We start from the raw sequence: 21,480 nt of genomic DNA on the forward strand, positions 1-21,480 counted from the left end.
CTTTTCTTTTCTTTAAGCTCTCCTGCCGCCGTGTCTTCACAGCTTTTTTATTGGCGTCACAGCCACGCTGCCGCCACTTGCCACTTCAGCTCCAGCATTGCCACCTCTATTGGCAGTCTTAAGCCATCTAAGTATCGGTGCAAGCGGTTTGTTATCTGTCAACGTTACAAAGCGGTGTCAGTGTTGTTGTGTGTGTATGTGTGTTTGTGTGGCGCGAGGTGATGACTTTCTTATAAGCGCTACAATTTGTGCAATTTGCATGTTTATTTGTTGTTGTTGTTGTTGTCGTCTCTTACGCTATAAAATAAATAACTGAAATTTTTGCGTCGCGAAAATAAACTCAAAAATGCTGAATGTAATTTATTCAAATTGCTTGCATTGCGGTTTTACTTTGGTGCAAATGTGCACGATATGAGCTTTGGCTTCACTTACTGGAAATATTTTTGTTTATTTATAAATTCAAAAATGTTTGTGGGGCGTCAAGGCAAGCTTAGAAATTGTAGCTCAAATTGTGATTTACGAAACCGTTATTTGGTAAGATTGTATATGTGAAATCTTCACGAAATCAATGTCGGATTTACTTTCTTTAAGAGACGAAGGTGAAATTCAAAAGATAAGAGGGTGTTTTGAGTACACACATACACGAATTCGGCAAGGGGGTTATTTTTCTACTAACTCTCTTTTTAGACCAGTTTCAGTACTTTAATTATTTTTTTTTTTTTTGCAAAATAACAGTACAACTAGTGGTTCTCAAAAGAAGAGCTTAAGCTCAACGATTATTTTAAGTTTTCTGAAAAGTATATTAATAGTCTTCAAACTTAGGTATTTTTATCTCCATCAGTCTTCATGCCACTCAAAGTCTTATACTCTAAATCGATTCTATACTCCTTAGATACAGCAAATAATTGCTTGAAGGCCTTAACTTGCGCAAGAAACTGGCTTACGGATCAACGAAGGCGGTTTACATATGTAAAACAGTTCCTTCATTTTTGAAAATTCCTTAAAATTTTAATAATTACTTAGAGATTATATATATATTACAAACACGTCTTAAATGTTCAACAACTATACCAATAGACTAAAACATTTATTTAAATTTATACTTTAAAGTATAGTAACATCTATATTTTAATCTCTTTTTCAAGTAGAATCTTTAACACATAGTATATGTTGTTGTTCGACCAAGCATTTTGTCTCGCTCAAAAGCTCTCTTTCAGTATATAATTTAGAGAGTCTGTCTAGAAGTTCAGACCCCGAAGAACACTCAACTTGCTCAATGTTTTCGAAGTCACTCGAGGACTCCATTAGATTTTCATCGACTTCACCCATCTCGTTGTCCGATTTTAGATGGACTGCAGCATCGGCAACTGTAGGTCATGATTTTCACTTTCGTGAATCCATAGTTGATCTCCACGCCACTTTTTGCCAATGGTTCGATAGATTCTTTTGTTAGCAGCAGCAAAATCTGCATCGTGACCTTTTTAGTCTCCTTGCCAGATTCTTTGACGAATCTGCAGCCCTTTGTTAGTAGATTTGGATAGCAGGCTCTGATGAACCGCATTATTTGATCCAACTGCGATGGTGTAGCCGGGATCCAGGTCCTTTCCCTTGGCCTCAATGTGATGTCTTTCTTGTCGACCGCTACCATCCTAGCTCCAAGGTATACATCCCAAACCTTGGCTACAGCGGCGTTTTAGAGTTTAAGCAATTTCTCACCATCACACGCAAACAATTTGACACACGAGTGTAGGGGAAAATATGTCCGCTTGCGCATAACCCTCGCTACGCAAGAGAAACTATCTTATTACGGAAGGCCCTAGGTATCGTCTCGCAGCCAAGCTGATCTTCAGCACGGGTCGCATGACACCTTGATCCAGCCTTTTTTGTAATCTCAACCGTAGTTAGACTTTCTATTTGAATGCTTAACGAGCAACGAACACCCAACTGAAAAGTCACACCCTAGCTAGATACCTCCCAACTTTAACAGTGGCGAAATGTTACCAGCTCGTCTCTACCTAGAACTTTTATATAAATCGAGTTTGTAAATTAACTTATTAAGGTTTATATTTTTTAATTGCATAAACATTAATTGAAACAGTTTTAAATAGGTGGCAACCTTATTTTATACAAATATATCACAAATATAGAAAAATATGCTCTATTTATTATAATATTGGTAAATACAAGTGGTGCTTTCTGCTTCATTTGAAATGTGCTTTAATGACTTGTCACGATACAACTCCATGGAGCATATCTGTTCCACCTATTAACTTAAATTTAACCCCCAAAACACAACCACTATTACTGTTAAAACTACTGCCACTAAATTCGTTTCGAAAATTCATTGATCTACCTTCCCTCCTTCTCCATCGGCTACCTACAACTTAAATTAACTTTGCGATTTCTCCCTGACATTTCATCCAGCCAATAAATGGACCATAATGGAATGCTGCAATAACAAAATCCACATAAATAATCAAATCATATTGCAGTCTCAACAATTAAGAAATGCAAACAGCTAAAAAAGGGGAAAATAGCATTATTACTACAACAAAACAACAAAAATAAAAATGTACTTCATTTGCAGAGACCATTCGATTCAAGCGAGTTCCTGCACCAAAGTGCTTCAAAAGTCAGAAGTTTTTAATTATAAATGAAGCAATGACTCCGATGCTAATGTTGTCGTTGTGGTTTTGTTTTTACTGTTGTTATGGCGCTGGCTGCGGACAATTTAATAAAAATTGAAATTTGTAATTGCGAAATGCACATAAAAACCGAAAGCGAAGCGATTGAATGTAGAAGCTTATGGGTGCATACACTTGAATATATGCGTAATTACGATAACGTACATATTTATATATACATCGTAAGCATTTATATATAAGGGAGCTGCGCATAAAGATTCTTTAAAAATTGCACCCCGAAAAGCTTACCCAAGAAGTATGTGAATTTAGTGATATATTTCTAAGGTGTTTCCTTTAGAAGATTCGCGCTCTTCGAATAGTAAAAAAAAAAAAAAAACCTAGAATCAATAACCGAAGGTTGAGGCTTAGCGCCTAAAACAAAACTTCATGCTGATCAAGCTGAGAGCCTAAGGTTATAAGTTACTTACGAAAAACTCTTTCGTATATGACACGTTTTGAACTACCGCTTAATAGACACGTCGTCGATAGTACCAAAGACCGTTATCAATCAGGGGATTTAGATCTTAATTTTTAGCGACGCCTTTGTTCGCTGTAAAAGCTTTAAGAGCTTTCGAAAGATGTCTCCATTACACTAACAATTTAAACAAAGCTGGCAGGGATGTGATCGCTTGATGAAAGAACTGGTTCGAAGGGACTTTAAAGTGAACTGGGGAGAAAAATTAAATACTCCCTGCATTGAAAAGTCCCACTGTACATAAGAAGTACAGTCTAATAAGGTTAAAATCAAGTTTTTCTCCACCCTCCAAAATACCTTCCTAAACACGACTCTGTTTACTTATATATTCATATGTATGCATGTATGTTCATATTCATCCATGAGATTTGATGTTGTTGACAGTTAAAACTGCAAATAGATATTTATAAACTATGTGAGTTTGATTTGTGGGCTGACAGCCGTCTTTGCAACAAGACTCTGGAAAGACTTGTGATAGACAAAAGTGTGATGGTAACACCTATTTTAATCAAATTATTCGAAACTGATAAACTAGTGTCATAAAACTCAGATACCAAAATTTTAAAGAGCACTTATGTTTAATTTATCGTAAAGAATAAATTCATTCGAAAGGTGAGCGTGGGTTCATACACTGTTTTGAAAAAGTACAATACATTAAACACGTAAGAGCCATCTAAAAAAATTTCACCTAATTTTTTTTTTTTTTGTTAAATAATAACCAATCAATGAAATCAAAGGACAACACTCGTTCACCTCCACTATTTCAACTGTGTCACAGATAGAGATCCCACTTATTATCCAACAAATCCTTAGTGTGAGCTGGATTTTCGCTAAAAGCCTCGAGGGCAATGAGACAGTGGACAAGATTGCAAAGAGTGGTGTATGGCTGTCTCCCGAAAACCTGATCAACATTGACAGATCTCGAGAAGCCTGCAGAAAATGTCTAGAGCAAGGTACCAGTTAAACAATAACACAACTGTTGTGCATTTGTCTGGCAATGGCAAAGCTACGCTTTAAAGCATTTGGCGTCATACCTTGGGACACTGGAATAAGTAACGTTAGTGAGACCACAGAGCCCTAAAGAATGACTATTACTCCTAGACTTCGTAACGGAACTCCATCTGGTTTTGCAAAGGACCAAAACTGGTTTATGCGTGACTCATTAGCCTACCAGGCTAACCTAACCTAACATTTTTAGATATATCGTATCTATATTTATGAGGTTATAATCAAAGAAATAAGATTTTGGATGACAATTCTTTAAGCTATTCTGAACTGCAAATTTTGTCAGATAAAATTTTTTTTCATGAAGCCGTCAAAATCGTCTAGATTAATAATCATTTTTTTTTTACTTTTGATTTAAGATAATTATAAGCGAGAAATATTTTTCTTACCGCCAGACACCTTTTATTGGTGGTGCTGCTGGAGATCGGCTGTGGGATCAAGATAATTCTACAAAAGAACAGTGCAACAGTGCTGCTATACTTCGTGAGAGAATATATAGATATTTGTTTGGTATTTCTTATTATGATTTATCTATTGTACAATAGGTAAGAAGTGACCAAGGTTCAACTGAGCTTATCGCACTTATCTCGTTTGTATTATTTCTAGTCTGTTTTTAATAATCTTTCTTTTTCTAATCTATTTGTCAAATGTTTATGAAACATAAATTAAATATCGTGGCACACACATACACCCAAAATTGCAAGAAAATCTGCGCTGAGCTATACTTTCTTCATATTTGCAAAGAAATTGGCGCAATCATCACTATTTTCCATTTCTATAAATAACGGTCTAATATTTTCGTGCCTTTTCCTGCTGCTTTCTACTCGCTTGCCACAAACCAAGTGGCTTAAAGGCACCTTCGCATAAATATGAATACACAATTTGCATTTTTCAATGCGCACTCTTTTGTTGTTGCTCTTTCTAATTAGTGACGTGCGACTTTGAAGGAAAAATCTGCAATTTTCCGCAAATATGAATCGCAATGGCTTTTGACAAAATATTATGCCTCAAGTTGAATACGCGCGCGTGTGCCGGTGCATGAAGTAGGAGTGGGGGCGACGGCGCAACGTTGTTGTTGTCGCCGTGCTGATGTGTCGCCGCGATCGTGATGACAACGCACGTTTCGTGCCACTTGTGGTGCGCGCGGTCGCTGTTTGATGTGCGAAAGCACAAATCGTCAAGCGCGAAGGGGCGCTAGCGGACGTCGAACGCTGCGGAATCTGTGTTGGAGACATCGGCACAACAGCACTGGGTGGTCACGTAAATCAGTTGCGCTTAATGTTGCCGATTCGCTAATGCTAATGCGTGCCGCTTTCAATTTATGACTTGTTTATTCGCACCAAACACACACACACACCCGTATGTACGCAAATCAGTGCTGCCACGTATCTACGTACATACATGTATATGTATCTACAAATGGGCGCATAAAAATCAGCTCATCCGCAAATTGGCATGTGTCGCCCGATATATTGGTGCAAATCTAGGTTTTGTTTATTTTGCCGCATTTGCATATGTGGTTGTATGCATGTATGTATGTATGTGTGTTTATGAAGTAGTATTTATTTATTTATGTGACATTTATGAATTTTGTGCATTTTGCAAAACGTAAAGAACGCGTTGGCTGCAATATGAATTTTGAAATAATAAATATTGCAAATGGTAAACGAAAAAAGTCGCCCGTTTTGCTGGCGTCAGTGGAGCAATTTTGTAATTTTAGGTAGTTGTAGCAAAGTTATGTAGGAAATAATTATTTTGCATATGATTTTTGTAATATTCGTTGACACATCTTTTTATATGTCAATGTATGATCTGCTATTTCAGCGGTCTAGTTCCAAACTATACCCTTTTGGTTCAGTGCAGAATACACCTAAACTCTGAAGAATATATGTAGGTATATTTTCACTTCAACTTTGGCTGCACCGAAGCTATAATACCCTTCACCGGCTTCTTTTCTTACAAGAACTTGATTTTGATTCGCAAGATTGTGTGACAGCTATATGCTATAGTTGTCTGATCTGAACGATTTCTTCGGAAATTGTAGCAATGCCTTAGATAGGCACCTTGCCAAATAAAAATATCTTCCATAGACGAACTTGAGTTGGATCGGTCAGTTTGTATGGCAGCTATTTGCTATAGTGGTCCGATATCGGCGGTCCGAGCAAATAAGCAGCTGCTTGGTGAAAAATGACGTGTGCTAGATGCCAATTCGATAACTCAAAAACTTAGTCCCTCAGTTCACGTAAGTACGGACAGACAGTGTCTAAATCGACTCAACTCCTCATGCTGATCATATATATTATACATGTAGCAAAGTTGTTAAAAACTGGAAGTTGAGTTGAGTTGAGTTTTCTTGGCTTTGAAATCAGTATTTTATTTAATATTGGTTATCTTTTCGAATCGGTCAAACAGAGCGATCTAGAGGTCCGGTCCAAAAACGGTGCTATAAGCTCTCAATACCGTTCTATAAATTCTGTTTTACACTAAAAAAAAATACGAATAGATTTTACCATTAGAATGCAGACAAAAAAAAACAACATTTTTAAATCAGACATCGTTATCGTATTCGCCTAATAAAGTACTCTAATTATAAGTATATGTATCGGTTTTACTACTCCCATGCTCGCTTTGTTAATCAAGTGTTCGTAGGAGTCATTCTCAAGAAGATCTAACGGTATTTGCATGTGTCATTTGAAAGTATACAAGTTGGGCTTGACGCCTTGCAGTAAAATAGGAAACATTGTAGCAATGGATCAATAAAAGTACATACATTCAAGAAACCTGTAAAGGACTTTGAAACCTGTAAAGAAGGAGAAAAATTGTATTATTACAGCAACAAAAACATTATTTAAATAGAAGAATGGGGATATTACTGAAATTACTAACGTTGAACGAGATGAAAATCGTGCTACCTTCCAGTTACGTAAACTCGACTGTCAGACATATAATATGTATATGTCTTCTCAATTATATTTATGGCTCGTATTGGTTTTTTGTTCACATTGGAGAGCAAAATAACGATATAAATTTTAAGCTTCCTTCTAAGCAAAATACCATCAATATATTTTTTATAGTGATTTAATATTGTAAGGAACTGGAACTGAATGGTCAATGATCTGAACTCTTAGATTACGTCTATTCAAAATTGGTCTTTACTTGAAGGTTAGGAACATGAAACTTACACTATTCGTTTTACGCAAAATGCAAAAATTGGTTTTGGAGAGCTTATTGCTTATGTTATTTACTATAAGAAATAGTATTTAAAAGTAGAAACAATTGATTTAAGACCCCATCTTATGAGATTGGAGATAGGCCTGCAGTAGAACATACTCAAATATTTAGATTCGCAACTAAATTTCTTAGAAAAAAAATATCATGTTCAACACTTAAAGAAGTAAGTGACTTACTCAGTTGACTTCCAAGACTTATTCCAATCAATTCTAATACAATTTCTGCTGCAATGTGAATATAGCCTTATGTCAATTTCATTCTAAAACTTCGCTATTCAAACAAAAAAGTTAATACTTCATTTTCTTAATAAAACTTAAACTAAGAACTTATTCTCTGCTGTCCTCAATTTTCACAACAAACAATATTAGCCAAGCAATAGCACAACAACACAAGCCTAGTGCTTTTCTTCACCAAAACTCCTAGTGCCCCTGTGCATGTATGCATGTATGTATGTGTGTGTGTGCGGTGACTTTCAAACTCCATTAGCTTTCTTTTAAATCCCTGGATTACGGCAAATATTGAAGCAAAAATATTTAACTTCAACCAATTTATTTTATATATTTCTTATTTGAGTTACATAAACGTGTGTGTGTTTGTTTACAATAACAAAAAATGCGATGAGTACACACTTTCAGTATTTTATTACAAAAGTTTTGTGCGAAACAAAAACTTTTTGGATGCTGAGATTTACACGCCGGCCAAGAAATTGATACAGATGTTAGTTTTTCTTTTTCTAACGGTGTTTTTTTTTAGTTATTTTTGTAACTATTTTTTTTAGATTTTTTTTGAAATAGATACTCACTGTGGCAAGTTGTTGTTTTATCAGCTGCTACCAATTCGCTACTTCTCTGTTTTTATTTTGCTTTTTATTTTTTTGTTGCAGTGCAACTAAATATTTTGCACTTTGAAAAGCGTTTTCTTTCAGTCTGCTTCGCACAATGTTTGCTCAACACTCCCACCCACCGCTACTTACACTTAGTGACTGCACACTTTGGAGTTCAACTTAATTTTTCTTGTCGGAGCATACTGCTGTATTGAGGCTATGCTCCATAAGAATGCACAATACATGCCTATAGGTCGGAAAGTGATGTGTACGAGGTTGAATTGATAAGTCAATGAGTTTTTTTATGGCCCTCATAATGACTAAAAATGCAATTCTACATCGTTAGATATCATCTTATATTATATTAGTAATAAGCTATTTGAAGCTGTTTAGACTATGTGGATAGTATTCCACTGTTTATAAACTTCGTATAACCGTGACATTTAGTAACCCGATTAGGTTTGGTTCATTGAATTAGTTTGAAACCGAAATAGCATAAAAGAAACTAGAACACGAGATCTCTTATAAGTAGTTGCCAAGTTAACGTACTAAGAACAATATTTGCCGACCAATGACTTGAGAGTTCGCGAGCAATCTCAATGCTCTAGACATAAACAAGAGAAAAAATATTATTTAAATCGAGGTGTGCAAGTTTTTGCGATAAATACAAACAGGGCACCACTCAGGACAGTTTTGGATAATGTTCAACTGCGATCCAGATGATATTTGAGATCTTTCGAAAACGTTTGACAAATTATACATAGATTCATCTACTCAAAGTAGTGATCAAGGAACAGTTTCTATAACAGTGAATTATTAAAAAAAAGACAAAATCAGATTTATAACTGAAGGAACTATTAACTTGGCAGATTCCTCAAAATTATTTATCGTTCCAATGGAATGTATCGGGCCTATTGGGACCTATATTCGGAGAGAAAGAATTTTTTGGATAAAAAAAATTTAAACCCTAAAATCGCTGACTTTTCCAACCATCCTTGCATTTTATGTATCCTTAACAGGTTATATTAAGTTTGCAAAGAAGTTTGTTTAATCCACAAGGAAACGAAAAAGAGACCCTACAAAATATATTTACAAGAGATCAGCATGACGAGCTGAGTCCTTTCAGCTATGTCCGTCTGTCTGTTTATACGCGAATTAGTCCCACAGTTTTTGAGATATCGATCTGAAATTTTGCACACGCCCTTTTCTCTCCAACAAGCTGCTTATTTGTTGATATCGTACCACTATAGCCTATAGATGGCTTACAAACTGAACGATCGGAATCGAGTGCATGGAATCTTTTGTATATGTAAAGGTTATTATAGCATCGGTGCAACCGAAGTTAACCTTTTTTATTGTTATACTTCAGCTCACAGCTACTTACTTTCATTACACACTATTGGTACGCAAACTTTGCAATTGTTGGCAACTCAATAAAGCAAAGAAAGCAGCACAGTGCTGATGAGAGCAGGAGCAACTAAGTATTCTAGTAACAAGTTGCTGCAACATAAAAGGAAGTTTCGAAATAAAAGCTATTGCAATGTTAGTAGTGTTCATTGTGTGGCCATAGAAAGTTAGTATGTAACTTGAGGCTATGCTGTATGCTAAGTGTGTGTGGTTGTGTGAGAGTTTTATTGTTTAAGCAAAATGTTGTGCGCTCTTCACTAGTTCGCACTGCACTTTTGCGAAAAAATATGCTTGATTGCTTTTCTTTAGTTTTTACTCCATTCAGATGCGAGTGATGACAAAAAACTATGCAATATAGGCAGAATAAGAAGAAGCAAAAGACTCAAAGCCAATGTCTGCATGTTGGAATTTTATGCTAGTGCAAATTTTGCACAATAACGGAATGTGTACATGAGACACAGATATTTATATACATTTTTAGATTGTTTTTTTTGTTTGTAATTTTTTGTACTTTACTTTGCAATGGCGCTTTTATTAATGTTCTGACTGTAGTTAGAATAGTCACAGTACATTTGGCAGACGGCAGTAAATTCAAATTACTTATTGTTCGGCTATTCAAATTGGATTTTCCATACACACATACATATATGCATCACATATATATACACATATGCATCATCATATATATATATATATGTAGTCTACATATATGCCAATTGTTATTTGAAGCCTCACTACAATAGTGTATGCAATAAATGCCATTTTCAGTACATACTTATGTATGTAGACATCATATTATATATGTGTATATGCACTTTCAAAATTTCTATACTTTTATAAGCTCTAGCCAAATAATAGCTTTTTGAACTACACAATGGCGATTTTGTTTTTGCTTTTTTACACATGTAATTCAAACTGTGGCATATCATGTATTCTATTGTCACAAAATACACATATTAATGTACACACACAAATTTATATAAGAAAAGGTATAATAAATGTCAGACAGAACCGGACATTGTCGCTGCCTATTAGTCTTCATATATAATATTTTACTACTTTTCTACTGCAATTTCTTTACGTTGCTTTTTTTTTTACTGTAAGCTAGATTTCAAATGCATTAAAGTTGCGTCATAAACACAAGTTTATACCCATTTCAAAACTGAATGTCTACTCGAGGTTTTTTTTTCCTAAATTTTTAAACTAACTCGAGTTTATTAACAGTTTTAGTGTCATACAATAATCACATACCATGGTTATCAACCGCAATATTTATTGGTGATTCTAGTGGCTTTTAATTTAGAATTTAACTTCAAATACAACTAACATGAAGGGAGTTTATTCACAAATTATTCTCAGTATCCCAGTTTATTTGCTAAACTAAATTTTGTGACAAACTCGAGTTTATTAACAGTGTTTAGCGTCAAGCCCTACTCACAGATCATGGTTATCAATCTCAAAATTAATTTTAGAATCTAATGGCATTACCGACAAACTCGAGTTTCTTAGTCAACGTCAATTGACATATGTATGTATATGGAGTTTGTATTTTACCAAATGTTCCCAATAACTCAAATTTATTGCAGTTTGCGTCGAATACCCATAAGATACAATGAGTTTATGTATTATTTACAACATTTTTCGACTAACTCGAATTTATAGGTATTTTAAGTGTTTATTTGTTACGAGTTCTTCTTTAGAGCTTAACGTTATAAAACAGACATGGAGTTTATCATTCATCAAATATTCTCAGCAACCCGATCTTTTTTTGCAATTTGGACATAGCATACCAAACAATACTTTCATGAACAGAGTTTACTATTTATAACATATTTTTGATAACTCGAGTTTATTGCGGTAATTACTTCGAATACCATTAACGTACACAAACTTTTGGATTTACACAATTTTCAGACTAACTCGAGTTTATTAGTATTTTTAGTGTTTATTTTACACAAAGTCTATTTTTCCTGTCATTATGGTGTTTGGCGTCAAACACCATTAAAAGATTCAGAGTTCTTAATAACTCGACTTTATTGCCTGGTTTAGTATTTAGCGTCAAACACCACTCATATATGGTAAGTTTATCATTCACAAAATGTTCTCACTAACTTGAGTTACTTACAAACAGAGAGTTTATCATAAATTCAAATTAAACTTTTCTTAAATGATCAAAAGGGATTCGACGAAAAATTTTCGTTAATACAAAGTCTTTGACATGACATTTATACTTAAATTTTTTAAGCTTTCTTTGTTTTTACATTTGTGATTAATCGATAACTACAGGTAGAAAATTTTATAGGCTGTTTGCCGGTATTCTACATACATTTATGCATGTATTTTCTTCATCTTCACAGATTTACAAGTTTCTTTTGGAATTATTTTTAAAATGAAATATGGAAGAAGATAGATTCATAGATTTCAGTTGTTAACATTCACTACATTATACAAGTAACTAACACTAACTTTCAAAAAAATCGAACATTTTTAGCTAAAGCCTTTGAAGGGTTTAAGCAGTAATATATTATATAATATAATCGATTCTATTCTAATAAGAGAAAAAAGGTTTGCTGTACTATCTACTATAACTGTTGGAGGTGTACCTGTAAAAACGTTCATGTTAAAAAAAATATCTTTAATCGAAATATTTCTATCGAAATTCGGTACCCAATAAAATGCTGAAATGCAGGCTTACGGTACACAACTTTTTATGGATATTTTATGCCACTTATTTAATTTTGAAATTCTCGCCTTTTCGCCGAATTTTCAGCCACAAACTTAGTTTTGTTAAAATTAATCGCGTTACGTCGGAAAAGGATACAGATCTGCTTATAAAATACAAGTAAAGTGTTAATTTTGGGTACATAACCTTAACTCTAGACATTTTGTATTCTTTATGATAAAGTTACCTTAACTAAAATAAAAAAGTATTGACTACAATTTAGCGAATACCGAACTAAGGTACAAAATAATTATTGAAATATTTGTCTTGAAAAAATAAAACATTGAGCGAAATAGCATGAGTACCATTCTTAGATACCGAATTCCGGTACAAAATATAATATATTACTAACATATTTACTACCTTTAAAACAGCTATAACAACAAAAAAAGCAAAAATTTAGCGAAATAGCAGGAGTACCGTTTTTAGGTACCAACTACCGAATTCAGGTACAAAATATAGAATATTACTAAAATATTTACTACCTTTAAAACAGCTATAACAACAAAAACAGCAAAAATTTAGCGAAATAGCATGAGTACCGTTTTTAGGTACCAACTACCGAATTAAGATACAAAATATATTTTAATAAAATATCCACTACCTTTAAAACAACCATAACAACAACAAAGCAAACACGTAAAAATACATACATATCTTCATCACCTCCTTCTTTTCTCAACCATTTGCCCTTAATTTGGACGTGCTTTATGAAAACAAATTTAAAGGCTGCTGAAACTAGAATATGTTATATTGTATATTCTAAGCCATGAATCATGCCTCAAATTCACTCAACCATATCCAATAGGGTTCTCACTACATGATTTTCATAGAAAAAAAAATACCCACCCTAATGTGCAAACACACCTTCGTATGCAACTTTAATACTCGCACATCTGTTTGCACGCTTTTTTTATGTGTCTCTTTATTTGTTCTATTGCGCTCCATTGTAACCATGTTCATCGGTTTGTACATTGTTAAGCAAATAGTGATAATAGCAAGCGCAGAAAGCGCAACAACTGCAGTTGCAAGTGGCAAGTGGTGAAAGAGTTTGCGCACTGACGTTGTCCAAACAGACGCCAACAAAGCCTACACACACACATGCAGTAACGGAGGCAGTTAGTAGACAACGTTAGTCGTTTCACATACCTACATATGTATCTACATACGGTACTGCCGAGTACTATTGTAACATATTTTTACAGACATACAGACATTTGTGCTCCGACATTCATTTGTGTTGTTGCCATACATTTGTAAATAGTCGTTTATTGTGTTCTCCCTTGACGCTGGATAATTGCATGCGCGGTGGGGCATATCGAATGTTGTTGCATGTTTCCGTTAAATGAACGGCAGCAACAACCAAGAGCCCAAAGTGGCATTTAAAACCAAATGCGGAACAACGACAACATTGCTGATGCAAAGAACACAAGGGAGGTGAGACGACGGCAGACGCTGCTGTTTGCAATATGGACAATGAATTCTGAAACAACAACAACAACAAGAGTCAAACGCTGCAGCAAAATGCCAGCAAACAAAATAGTCAAGTAAACCAACTGACTCAGCTCACCTTTATGTCGCAGTAACTGGCGGTGAGTGTTTGCTGCCACTGTACTGCTCTCATCTGCTGCCCTCTTAGCGCCTCTGCCACATCGTAGTTTTGCTTTTTACAGTTCAGAATTGGCGCTATGTGCCGCAACTTTTGGGAAATTATGCGCCTAGTGCACACTACCGACTTATATACATAGATACCCACTAGGAAAAATATTGGTTAACTCCTTGTTCGGTTTTAATGTATTTAGTTTTGTTACTTAATGTGCCAGATTTTATCTATACTGGCCGCTAAAGAGTTTATATGAAATCGTGGCGTATAGAATCAATTGAGCCCTATTCCAACCTTTTCCATTATTTACGATTCCAAAATCCTGAAATCTTCAACTCGCTCTACACCTTTTTCTTAGTCAGTTCATTAAATTTTCATACTCCTGTCTGCTATTAAAGTAACAGTAGAATTACTGTTCCAAAGTGCAGCTTCTTTCACTCCGACAACAGAGCGGCAATAGTAGCGTTGAGTTTGCTATGCGCTCAAAGTTAGTCAAGCAGTGTCCAACCTCACTAGATATGTCATCAAGCTACTTCATTTTCAGGCTCGTTTGGGTGTCTGTGCATAGCGGAATCGCTGGAAACTGCATAACCGATGAACTAGCTAAAAGAGGACACCCTTATCCCGCTAACATCGACATAGGAACGAGTTGGATCCCCGTTAGTAGAACGTAGGAGATCTACTAAACTATTTGCCCTTAGCAAAGTTCATCTTGCTGTAATCGTAGGAGTTCTTGCTATCCCATAGTCATTCATGCTGTAAGACTAAAAATCCAGTCGGACGCAAACTGTCAAATTTGTATAGAATAATTTGAGTTGGAAACATCCAGACACTGTTTCCTCCATGCTCCAGGTTTTGCAAGAAACATTTCAGCAGTTTTATTTTTGGCGAACCTGAAGACTCAGCTGAAGCTGACATTAGCCGTTGCAACAAATTTGTCAAATTTTAAAGCTTAAAGTGCTTCGTCAAATTATGAGGGTCTTTAGAATCAACTTTATAGAAGTTCTTGGTACCACAACGGACCGGCTATAACCTATCCAAGTGAGATCCCTTTGATTATCGACACTTTAACCTAAGCTAACTATATTTCTGGACACAAAAATGATTAAGCAATATTATATTAAAAAGTATATTTAAAATTAAAAACTAGTGGCAATACCCTAAAATAATTAAAATTATACTTAAACGATAGTGTTATGGAACTTCGCTAAGAATTTTAGGTTTCACTTTTTAAAACGTATTTTTATAAAGGTGGCAACCCTGTTCCAACTTTTACCGAAGTCTATGAAACATTGATACATTTTCAATTTCTTTTTTGAGAATTGGCTTTCTATTTATTTTGCAGACTTTTTGATATGTTAATACAGATAGCAACTCTAACACAAAGATTTTTTATTGAATATTGGTAAAATAACACATATATTATATTAAGGCTGGGTTCGAACTAGTGTTAAACTCATGACTATTGGACTAATTTCGTATTATACTTATTTCTAATGTGTGTTTATATCAATTAAGGTGGCAACTAAATATAATATATTGTTACTGAATATTGTTAAAATTTCGTAAAGATCATAACTGTATTTGAACTAGTTTCAATTGCATGAATATCGGCCTAGTTTCGGGTCAGTGAATTCTTTATTACTGCAAAATTTAGAGCTACTCACATAAACCTGGACTATGTAGAAGAAAAAACAATGTAAATACCTTCACACACACACACATACGTACATACATATAGGTGAGTCTCGCTGATTCTAGCAATGGTTTTTCAAATGCTTTATTCCAACTCATTTACTCACAATAGTCAGTGGCGGAGTCGAAGCCGGCATTTGCTTGTACTTTTACGAACAAAATATATGTATGTATGTAAGTAAATTGTATTTTTTTGTATGTTCTCACTCGTATTACGTTCGTTATCTCCGTGCTGTGGCTACATAAATTACAATTCCACCACTGCAAATCTTCCGCGGCGTGTTTATGAAATTATAGCTGCTGAGATTGAAATGCTGAGGTGCCCATTAAAATCTGGTTTACTCAGCTGGGAGCGTTGGTCGGCCGGCAAACGTGTGTTCACTAGTCCCGGTGAGTGGGTGGTGACGTTGATGTTGCTTCGGTTTGCTTTTTGTGGTGTGGTGATGCAGCGCTTTGCAATCGGAACGGGAATGAAAAACAAAAACACTTGTCAGGAAATGCTGCACTTTGCATTTGAGATAGGCTTAGAATTAACGGCGATTACGCTGGTTTCGTGCTTTTCTCCATTGTCTTTTCAATTATGGCGGTTTTCTGTGGCAAAGTGGTCATTAGCGCGGCGGAAAGTTTTTTGCCGCGCATGATATGTGTCTTTTTTTTTTGCACAAAGTCTTCTTAAAGTCTCTCGGCGGTTTCAGAGAATTTATGCTGTGAAAGCTTAAATTTTAAATTATATGCCCACGGAGTAGCACTCAAATTGTATATATTTTCTTGTCCTATTTCATGGATATTAAAGCAGCCCTGCATTTAAAAATATAGTAAGAGGTCAGATCATGTCACATATTTCGAATGAAAGCTGCCGAAATGGGACTGAGTCAACTATAAATCCTAAAAATGTGAGAGGAAATATATGAATTAAACGAAGTACAGAAGACTTCCAACAAGCCTATATGTCTGTTATGGCGAAATATTCTTTTTTAGGTCTTGTGTAATGCCAGTTGGAGGTTTAGTTTAAAACGAGCTGATGTGTAGTGCGTCGATGCTTTTGGCGAAGTTTAATAATGACTTAATATCTAATTCTTATACTTCATCTAGTCCTTTCAGCTTGTCTATGGACGTATATACTGATCTGAAGCTATGACATTCTCCAATTTTTCTGGTTATTTGTGCAACATGAGGCGTTGTCAGGATGGTAATTTATTGCCTCTAGCGTCTATCGCTAGCTTCAATTTGATTAGTTATTGTCGGTAGCGGTCCACCTCCTAATGATTTCACCCATTTTTAGAGGCTCATAATACAGCAAGCGCTTCTGATTCCACCAAAACAGAGCATTACTTTTACGTCATGGATTTTCAGATAGGCTATTAATTTGATTTTTGGTTAACCAGGTTTCACAAATGGTTATTTGCGTGTAGAGTTGTCACAATAGATCCATTTTACATCACAGTCAGTCAAAATCCGATCTAAAAACACGTACGCCAAATCATCTCTCAGCGTTTCTTGGCTTCAATTCATATGGCACCCAATTTCCTTGCTTTTAAACTTATTCGGCTGGTTTTTAAGGTTTTGAAACGGCAGTTTAGTGAATCCAACAGATTCTGCGAGCTCCTCTGTGTTTCGCAAAAATCTTCATCGAATAATGCTTCCAATTCCTTAACTTCAAATCTTTTTAGCCGCCTAGGACTATATTTGTTTTCCAAGCTAAAATTGCCAAACACTTTGACACATTCGCTCAGCTGCTTGAGTAGAAAAGTGGCTAATCGAAAGCGTGTATTATTCTTCAAATGCTATAGCTTCAGCTACAAATTATATGAAAATAGAGTTTCTACTTGCCATATATTTAAGAAACTATGCTTTTATATAATAATATAAAGTTGCGCAAATGCGAAGACTTATTTATATTTTCATTTATAAAGAATTGGAGCTGTGTTTATTTTCCATAGTTTCTATGAGCGAGTGAAATTAAAGCAATTACTCTATTCTCAGGGATCAAATATCAATCATGACAATTAAGTAGTACTAGAAGATGAACTGTGTGTGTGTATTTCAAGAGGAACTTCAATGACATTTTTTCGAGCGAATTCACTCTAACCAATGTATACATAGAAGTCATCCATGTTATTATACTATACAGCCTTCAAAAGCAACCCTGCGCCGAGGAAACTCAAGTCAGCGCGTTTATTTATATGCAAAATAAAAAGGAAATAATTGAAATGCTGAAAGTTTATCATTAAACAAAGTTGAATTGTTGAAAATGAAATAAATAAATCTCTGTTGCAACGCGAAGTAATGAAAGAGATGCCACGTAATTAATTTGAGCGTACATACGAGAAATTCGCACATCATCATTTCGGTGTTTATGTTGGCATAAACACTTCATTTACAGATGGCGTATGAAAAATAAAAATATATATGCAGATGTGAGAGTGTATGTATGTGTGCCTGCCTTTTGAAAAATATCGAATTTCCCACAATAAATCACAGCGCAGAAAGGCGCTGTGTTTGCTTCCAGCCTTTCTGCGCTACAGTGTGCAGGCCTTTCTCGCTTTTCTACTCTCCGCTCAGCATTGAATTCTTTTAGTTTGAAATTTTTTCTTATGCCTTCTCTTCTTCTTTTTGTGTTATTTACAGAGTGACTCCAAACACCACAGCGCGTTGGCGAGTCTTGGGACTACTGCAACGAGACACGACGCGCCTGGCCGCTTGGAAAGCGCACAAAGGCACAAACAAGTGTTTTCATGCGCGCGCGTAGCAAAGAAAGCCAAAGAAATTCGAGTCACAGCCACAAAGTGTTGCGGACCGGGGTGCGCTGTGTAAGTAAATAAAGACGCAGTCAAAATATATCAATTTTTTTCCGACCACTGCAAAAAAAAGTTTATAATAATATGCAAATAAATCGCATGGAGCGCGCCTGCCGACCGCGTAGTCCATGCAAATAGAAGCCAGAATTCTACCAATTCACATTTGGTTATTGCTGAATTTGATACTGTGAGATTGCCAGCGCGTGCGTGAGTGCGCGTGTACTTGCGAAAATCGCCTCACTCTTCAACCGACGTCAAGCGCGCGGCGCGTTAATCACGCGCAAACACATGAAATTCAACTAAAGTAATTTGTACTTGAAAATCGCGCAAGTGAAATCCGTGAAATTGAATTCGTGCCTATCAGCCGAAAGATGCTGGAGCGGCGACGCGCGAAAAGCGTCCGCGAGTGTTGATAATGAAAACAGTTGAACTCACCGCCAACTACAACAGCGGCTGCGGCTGTTAATAAGAAAAATAAATTTCATGAATCGCCTTGTGATTATGACTGGCCGCTGCAACAACAACAAAAACTCAATGTTCTACTAGCGCTTATTACAACGAAGAACAGCACAACAGCACATTAGACGCGGCGGAAATTTAGTAGCAAAGCAATTTTTTCTTGTTTCTTTGGTGTTTTTAGCGGTTTTGCGCTCTCTAATCGATCGCGCGCGCACACAACGAAAAATCGAAAAGCTATAAAAACGAAAACCAAAAACAAGAAAGTAACGAAATCAAAATAAAAGGAAAAAATTGAGAGAATTGAATTGGTAGCGGCGCAAATTGGCTAAAACGGCCGACTCGACCGGAAAATCAAGCAGGCACTGAGGCGTACAGCAGCCCTAGCAGTACCAGCAGCGCTAGTAGCGTTAGCTCCAACACGATGTTGGCCGGCATAAGGAAGCGTCTGGCGCGCAAGTAAGTACCCTATACAATTCTAATGTAAAAAAACGCACACACACATAGACATACACAGCGGTAGACATAATCAGTTTTATACTTTTGGTGTTCATAATTACATTTGCTGCTCTGGGAAATCCATTAACGGGCCAAGTAAGAACAAAAAAAAAAATTAAAGGAAATGAATTAGCACTAAGATTATAAACTCAGTTGCATTTAAATGGTGGCAAGTGCAGCGCAGTTTAAGTGGTAAAAATTTATACTGCAATTAATTTTTTGCAAAATTATGAAAAAAATAGAACATATGATTGAGCGACTGAGCAAGGTTAGGATAGATGAGGTGCAGAGGTTCAAAAGTTTTTTCGTTTGAGTAAAAAGTATTTTAAATTAAATCATAAAAAAATAATTTTTCGTGGGAAATATTTTACTAAGCATTTATATTTGTTTAATGTATTGTGTCTATAACTATAATCATTCATTTTTTTTCAAACTTTTGCCGTTTCTTTAACAAAAATATGTACAAAGTATCACCCATTTAAAGCAAACGTCGGCTTGGCAGCCAAGTCAATTTTGAATACCCTATACTGATGTGAACCGTATTCCAGTGAGGGCGTTCTGCATCGGCCGGAACGAATAATAGTCCGAAAAGGTTAGGTCTGGTCTCAAAGATAGGTGAGGAAAAATTTCCCAGCCACTGTTTTAAAAATAATTTTTAACCGGTCTTACAACATGATGCTGAGCGTTCTCATGATGGACAATTATTGCCTCGTGTCCGTATGGTTCCCCATCAATGATTTCACTAGGGTTTAAAAGCTCGGAATACAGCCGCGCTTTTGATCCCACCAAATAAAAAGCATTACCTTGGCATCATGGATATTCGGTTTTTCCTTTGAGTTGGCTGGTTAGTCAGGTTTCGCATATGATTTTCTGCATTCACTTGTCTTGTTTGTTGCAACCCTTGTTGTTTTGGTTCCATTTTTCATCACCAGTCACAATCCAATGCCAAAACGACTACTTTTTTTAGCGTTTAAACAGCATATCTGACAAGTCAATTCTTGTGGCATTCAAATTCTTTGCTTTTGAACGAATCCGGCTGCTTTTAAACGTTTTAAAATGGCTGCTTAAGTGACTTCCAAAGATTGCTCCAACGATGCGAGCTCTTCTTATGCTTGGCAACAATCTTCATCGAGTAAAGCTTTCATTTTCTCAACTTCAAACCTTTTTGGCCGCCTATCTTCGTCTTTCACGCCACAATCATCACTTTTAAATCGTGCAAACCAATTTTGGCACACTCGCTCAACTAGAGCGACATAATACGATGACTTTCGGCTGAGGTTTGTTTCATATTAAAGTATTAAAGAAGAACCTTGCGACGCTTACCAAAAGTTTCCTTTAATAAATTGGTTGTTTCTTTGGCTGTATGGCATGTAGCGCCGCCTTGTTGGAACCAAAGGTGGTCCACATCAACATTCTGCAATTTAAACACGGATAAGTCAGTAATCATTGCTCTATGCCGTTTCCCATTATCTGTAAAATTATGGCCGGCTTCAATGTTTGAATTGCATGTGACTTTTGAGAATGTAACGTGCCTCATTGAAAACCAAAAGAAGATTCAGATTATCCATCAACCTTTCTATGAATCCTCAACTAAATAACCCAAAACGAATCTACATAATCGAATATACTTGTACCTACAAGTATATATAACCGTCAAGGATCTGTCGTTTCAGGAGCATTCTCTAATTATGTTGCTTCTACTTTCGGACTATATTTAATTCTGAACTTTCTATATTATTGTGACTATTATGAACTTAAAATATATCTGGAATGTTTCATCAATATATGGAATGTTTCATCAAATATATCTGTCAAGTTTCCTAGCCATCGCTAGAGATCCTGACGAAGTACTTTTTTCGCCTGGAACACATCGGTATTCCTCAAACTTATATAAGGAATATTTTCACCCACTCCAATAATTATAACAATGAAGCTGTTCTAATGAAAGAAGTTAGCATTCCATTGAGCTTCCAAATAGTAAATACGAGTATAGTATCGTGTTTTTTTCATATATAAAATTTAGATTTTCAAAAGAAATCCCGAAAGACTTCAAATATCCTTTTAACCGTCCAAAATCTGAAAT

General features: G+C 35.7%; 1 protein-coding gene across 2 annotated transcripts in view; it reads left to right on the plus strand.

The window, feature by feature from the left end:
• Nucleotides 1-21,480, plus strand: part of LOC106621310 (uro-adherence factor A) — a 135,085-nt gene that overhangs the window by 20,823 nt on the left and 92,782 nt on the right. For both annotated transcript variants that reach the window (XM_036363233.2, XM_036363234.2), the window contains exon 2: nt 18,274-19,358. In XM_036363233.2, the coding sequence (XP_036219126.2) occupies nt 19,324-19,358 (35 nt within the window). In that variant the 5' untranslated portion in view covers nt 18,274-19,323. The remainder of the gene's footprint in view (nt 1-18,273; nt 19,359-21,480) is intronic.

Source organism: Bactrocera oleae, chromosome 4, assembly GCF_042242935.1.
Source record: "Bactrocera oleae isolate idBacOlea1 chromosome 4, idBacOlea1, whole genome shotgun sequence".
In the NCBI taxonomy this organism is placed as follows: domain Eukaryota; kingdom Metazoa; phylum Arthropoda; class Insecta; order Diptera; family Tephritidae; genus Bactrocera; species Bactrocera oleae.